Source organism: Gracilinanus agilis, chromosome 1 (assembly GCF_016433145.1).
Source record: "Gracilinanus agilis isolate LMUSP501 chromosome 1, AgileGrace, whole genome shotgun sequence".
In the NCBI taxonomy this organism is placed as follows: domain Eukaryota; kingdom Metazoa; phylum Chordata; class Mammalia; order Didelphimorphia; family Didelphidae; genus Gracilinanus; species Gracilinanus agilis.
Window position 1 is genome coordinate 513,813,802 of NC_058130.1, and position 6,592 is coordinate 513,820,393.

The 6,592-nt window shown below is 38.8% G+C and overlaps 1 protein-coding gene across 1 annotated transcript; it reads left to right on the forward strand.

Annotated features, from left to right (window-relative positions):
- Nucleotides 1–3,142: 3,142 nt before the first annotated feature.
- Nucleotides 3,143–4,198, forward strand: MOS (MOS proto-oncogene, serine/threonine kinase). The gene has a single exon (XM_044658004.1). It carries the CDS (start codon nt 3,143–3,145, stop codon nt 4,196–4,198), a length of 1,056 nt encoding a protein of 351 aa, XP_044513939.1.
- Nucleotides 4,199–6,592: the final 2,394 nt, after the last annotated feature.

Here is a 6,592-nt window from a genome sequence, read left to right on the forward strand (position 1 = left end):
GTACAAAAAGGGGAAAAAAGAGGAAAAAATTACACATATATTCACATACACACATATTCTTTTCATTTCCCCAACTAAATTGTAAGCTCAGGAAGACAAGAATTATGTTACACTTTTTTTGTTTTCTATACAATATTTTTGACATCTCTTATATTAAGATAGGGAATGAGCCTGTGATCTCATCATTCGAGGGAACTTAAAGGTAAGAGAACTCCCTGTAGCAATGGGTTTTGATACCTTCTCTGAAATGATGAGAGGCTAAATCAATTGATTTGCCAAGTGTCACAGAGGCAATATGAGTCAAATGATGAACTTGAACACAGGTCTTTATGGTTCCAAGGGTAGTTCTCTAGCCACTAGCTGCCTCTCACACCTTGTTTCTGATAGGTTCTTAATAAATATTTGTGGGATGGACAAACTACATGAAATGTGTGGCAATGCTAGCCCTGACCTTCAGCCAGACACTCCATTAAACTAAGTAGACTAAGTGGATGGATTCGGGGAGGTGAGGAGGTATTACACCAAGGATTTTAAAGTATTTTATATCTATTACTCTGCTAACATTTACAATTCTCCCCCAGAACTTGGTAACAAATTTTAAATTCTTTAGTGAAGCTCCTTCTAACCACACCCAACATCTCCATTCTAAGTCCACTGCAGAGACTTTTATATCAAGTAAAAAGTTTGAACTGTGTCCTTAGTTAGATCTGCTGCTGAGAAGTGCTGTTATCATGGTTTGGGTGCTTTGCTAGACATGAGGGAATCTGAGTTCACATCTCACCTTAGATGTATTACCTTGGGGTATATTGGACAAGTAATACTCTTAATTTTTCAGTCTCCTTTTTCCTACATGTAAAATGGTAGTAATAAGATGTTGTAATATAATATTTGCCTTGTGTGGTACTTTAAAAAACTCTACCTATAATTATATCAGAGAGACAGACAGACAGACAGAGACAGAGACAGAGACAGAGACAGAGAGAGGTACTGGTGAGAAACTCCATTACCAATTGCAGATCAGTGCCATTCTGCAACTTGGAGGTCCTAGAAAGTTGGCGGGAGGCACCAAAGTATGAAATGATTTGCTTAGGCCCTCAAAGCCAACCTTGAAGGCAGCTTTCTAACCCATGCTGCTTCTCATGAAAATACTTTGCACACCTTAAAGTGATATACAAACACAAGCTGTTGTTACTATTATATGTAGACATGGGAAACTAGATTTTTAAATGAGCCCATACTATTTATTGGCATCCATTTATTTTATAGTTTATAATATATGTGGTACTTGAAATTACAACGACATTTCTTTTAAAATAAACTAGAGTTTTGACTTGTTGGTTTGGGTTAAATTGTATTTCAAATCTATTAGATTTTGACTGATTGAACTATCTCTATTGTTTTGAATAAGTGGCGAGCTTAAGGCTCACAGAAATAATATGATTTCTGGAAACTCACATAAGAAGGTAGGAGCATAACCTAGCACAGAAATCATGTTCTAGAGCTGGGAGGACGCCAAGTTGTTTATTCTTATTCAATTCAATAACCACTTAAAGAGGGGCTCCCATGTTTTACACCATGAAATCACCAATCCCAGATATATTGACTATGTGCTAATACTCTATTAGGCTTTTCAGTAATACAAGGCAGACACACTGAGTCCATCCTTGAGGACTTTACCACAAAGTAGAGGAAATTACACACACACACAATCCAAAGTAGAATTATATATGTTCATGATAGGTATGAATAAAGCTCTAGAAGTCAGAAAAGTGAAGGATCCTTTCTGGGAGGATAAAAGAAGGCTTCATGGAAGAAGAATTCAGCTACCTCACAGACATGGATGTATAAATGCTCACCATAAACTGGTGCCCTTTCAATACTCCCAAATAATCCAAGCAGGCAAGCTAAATGACCTAAACCCAGTGGAAAATGGATTTTGGGGTTCCAAATCTAGGCTCTGACCATCTCTATGCGTTTCATTGTCCAAAACAAATAATATTGAAGCTGGTATTCTCTTCATAAAGCAGTTGTGAAAATTTTATCAATTATTTGGCAGCAATAATTTAACAATTATTTGTTGTGTATATTTAGAGAATTGTGTGAATGGATGAGTTTTCACACCTGCATTCATTTCCTGTACTGTATTACGGATAATGCAGACTTTTGGGGGTTTTTTTTCTTAAATCTTTTCTTCTACTTTCTGCTCTATTTTTGCCATTATTTGAGAGCACGACTATGACTTTATTCTTTATTCTTTCCTCCTTTTGTGCCAATTTTACTATAAGACTTCTGTAACTCATTTGTCTAGAATCTCTCTTGCTAGTGAACTCACTGGGTGGGCCGAATTGCTATGGAAGGCTAGAAGGATTGTAAGGAATTCATTCTATATGTTGCTGAGAAGTATTGCTAATTTCCTCTAGATGCTGAATGGAATGTCAAACCTTAACTTTTTCCTGATATGTAGGGGAGAGAGCCTTGACTTATGGTCCCCCTGATTTTGTTTGTATCAATTACATTAACATCGAAATTCTTTACTGCTGAATGTTGCACCTAATTGTTCCCTTAATAAGTTAAACAAATGTGTGCTGTTCTTATTTCAACTCTTTCTGCCAGTAACTGCTGGAAGTTATTTAATGCAGCTGGAGACAAACACTGACAATCATTCTAGCTTGAAAAGTGTGAAATAATTTCATTTCATTGTTGTGGTCTATGTAGTCTAAGAATGGATTGCAGCTGATGACACTTGGGGAAAAAAACACAACTTCCTTTTAATTAGAGACCTAGTATAAAAGGAAACATGCCATAAGGTGAGCGGTAGGGCACATGCCTGTTGTTTATGTTGTGAACTCTGCGGAATTTTTGTCAATATGCGAACTTGAGTTACAGATAAATGCTTTAATCTGAAAGTGATTGTTTTTGCCTTTATTCAGAGACTTTTCTTTTTCAACTGAAAAAAAAAAAACAAAACAACAAAACAACAGCAACAGATGTAGCTTGTTTGTTTGGGGGAGGGGTGGGAAGAGATTAAAAGAGACCGTGATGGAGCCGGTGAGTGGCCACTTCTTTGAAGTTTATTTGGTCTTCGCCCCAAACCCCGCTTTTCTTCATCCGAGGGGAGCTGGTCCCCACCTTAAGGTGCCCGATGCCTTCGCCCGTTCCCCTGATCCGTTATTTTCCTAGAGAGTTTTCTCCCTCCGTGGATTTGCGGCCCTGCAGCAGCCCCCTGGAGCTCCCCGGGAAGCGGGGCAAGCTCTTTTTAGAGGGGACCCCCTCCCCCCGGGCTCGGCGGCTGCCCCGGAGGCTGGACTGGTGCTCCATTGACTGGGAGCAGTTATACTTTCTGCGGAAGCTGGGGGCTGGGGGGTTTGGCTCGGTCTATAAGGGGACCTACCGAGGGCTCACGGTCGCGATCAAGCAAGTGAAGAAGTGCAACAAGAACCGGCTAGCTTCCCGGCAGAGCTTCTGGGCCGAGCTCAATGTCACCAGGCTGTGCCATAAAAATGTGGTGCGAGTCTTGGCCGCCAGCACTTGCACTCCCCCGGGTTACAACAGCCTAGGGACCATCATCATGGAGTACTGGGGGCACACTACCCTTTACGACGTCATCTACGGGGCCAACTCCGCGCCCGACGACGAGCCCAGTGCCGAGGAGCCCTTGGACTTGGGAAGATGCCTCCGGTATTCCCTGGACGTGGTCAATGGCCTTCTTTTCCTCCACTCTCAAGGCATAGTCCACTTGGATCTCAAGCCGGCCAACATCTTGATCGGGGAACAAGAGATCTGCAAAATTGGGGACTTTGGGTGTTCGCAAAGGCTAGAAGATCTGTTGGGTCTGAGCTCGCACCATTGCCACTTGGGCGGTACATACACACACCGCGCCCCAGAGCTCCTCAAAGGAGAGACGGTGACGGAAAAAGCAGATATTTATTCTTTTGCCATCACGCTCTGGCAAATGGTCACAAGGGAAGTGCCTTATTCAGGTGACCACCAATACATACTATATGCTGTGGTGGCTTATAACCTCCGGCCAGCGCTCACATCCTCTGTCTTCACTGACTCTTTACCTGGCCAGAGACTGGAACACATAATCCAGTGTTGCTGGACGGCTGACACATTGGTCAGACCGAGCTCAGACCTGCTCCTGGATGATCTTAATTCCTTGCACGCTAACTTGGCAGACTTGAATGCTAGAAGTTAAGTCAACAAAAAGCTTTTTTTTTTTTTTTTTAAACCACGTTATTTCTGTGTTTTCTCTTTCTCTTTACTTGCCTCCATGTGGAAAGTTGGATTTTTTTTTCCAGGTATTTTCTTGATTGTAAAGGAGACTTTTAAAAAAAATAAAGTGATGTGAACTTTTTTTGGGTCTCATTTAAATGAGATTGAGTACAGAGTTCCAAGTTCTGTAATTAAAACCTACTTCTAATTAGAAACTAACCTCTGAACATTATGTCATTTTGAACTGGTTTTCTGCTGCTGCTTTAGTTTCAAAATTTTTTAGGATTACACACATACAAACTTACAACTTGTGAAGCTGACAAAATTTGCTTTTATGAAATAGAACCCAGTTGCAGGCATTCAGCAGCCAACTCAAATGCAGACTTCATTTTTTGGAAAGATACATTATGAATATATTCAAGCAGTTATTTATTTTGCACTTATACCTTATCCATTAACACTTTGCTGGTTCAGTTCTGGTAGATTTCTCAGAATAGATCCAAACCAATTAAAGGACCCCATAGTCAAAGGATTTTATACTTCTTGGACATGCAGCTTAGAGTTTTTCTTTATCTCTAGACTTCCCATACTCCTACTGGCGAATTGAGTTGAATGGGGATCTCTGTCTCTGTCTCTGTCATCTCTCTTTACTCTAAACTTCTTTATAAAAGTTTCTAGGAATTCTAATAGATCGCTCCCAAGGAATAGAAAATGCTGAGGCTAGAAGAGTATTAAAAGCTCTTCTTTTCTAAACTCCTTATTTTGTAAACATGGAAAGAGATCCTGAGTAGTAAAATTATTTACCTAAGATCACAAATTTAGTTAATGATATATCCAGAACTAAAAACGCCTCCTGATTTCTGATTTGATGCTTTTTCTGCTTTACCATACTCTTCTCCATACTTTTTAAAGGACTATGTGACCATAGTACATAATCCAAAGTTATGATGCCTTTTCTCAATGTTAATCTTTTAAGTTTAACCATTTAAATTCCATACTTTATATTCAAAGTGTTACATAGGAGAAAAAACTGATTTAAATTTGTCTCCAGCCTAAAGTTTCAAAATAAGTTTTTCATCCATTCTTGAAGCCATTTTTCTACTCTTGGTTTCTATAGGCATTATGTTTTCATCTGGATTCCCGCATTAGCGCTTTTATATCAATGGTAAATTAGTAACAAGAGCACAATTTCAGCTTTACCAAATGCAAAAGAAACTCCTTTCTTTTTTTTTTTTCTAGTAGACACGAGGTCAGATTTAGCAAATTCAAAATGTCAAAGGTCATACAATTAGGCGCTTTACTATTGTACAAACTACAATCTTGTCATGATTGTGATGACATGTTTGGAAACTCCTGGGAGTATAAAACTAAACCTGCCACTTAAAATGGCAAAAAACTAAAGCAATGAGATAATATCGTAAAAGAATGTACAAGTGATTTTTAAAATATTCATGGCAATGGTGCGGAGTAAGGAAATGAACTCAGTCTTACCTTATACTTCCTAGGCATAAGGACTAGAACATAGGCACCCAATAAATGTTTGACCTGAGAAAACAAAGGCACAGACTTGAGTGACTTACCTTGAGTCATATTCCTAGTGGTAAAATTGGGACTGGAATTTGTTTCCTGATTTCTATTAGTCTCATATTTTAAACATGGTTGAGAAATTTATCATTTAAGTATATAATAGCTAAATTTATATAGTCTTTATTATGTGTGAGAGCACATAAACCAGCTGTGGAATGAGTGATAAGCATGGTGTCAAGAAGATGCATATGTCTGAGTTCAAATGTGACTTCAATTGCTCTATGTGTGGCTTTAGATAAGTCACAACCCTTCTTGCCTCAGTTTCCTCATCCATAAAATGAACTGAAGAAGGAAATGGCAAACCATTCTATACTCTTTGCCAAGAAAACCCCAGCTAGGGTCGCACAGAGTCAGACTTAAAGGAACAACAGTATGTGGCAACTGTGGGAGGTAAGTACCATTATTACCCTGTTTTACAAATAAATAAACTGAGGCAAACAGAGGTTAAGTATCCTGCCCAAGGTCACTCAGTTAATAAGTGTCTGAGATCAAATCTGAACTCACTGCAGGCTCTATGCTCTATGCACTGTGGTGCCACCTAGCTGTGCCAAAAAAAAAAAAATATATATATATATATGCATACATACATACATATGTATATATATATATATTACCCGTCACATTTTTAGAAAATGACAAATACTAACTGAGAAGTCACGGAGGAATAACATCATCTACATCAATTCTTTTTTAAAGTTTACAATGTGCTTTCCTCTTCTCTTCTTTTTAAATATTTTTTGGTGACACATTTTTCTTTTCACATCATTGTCACTACCACATGATTTCTTCC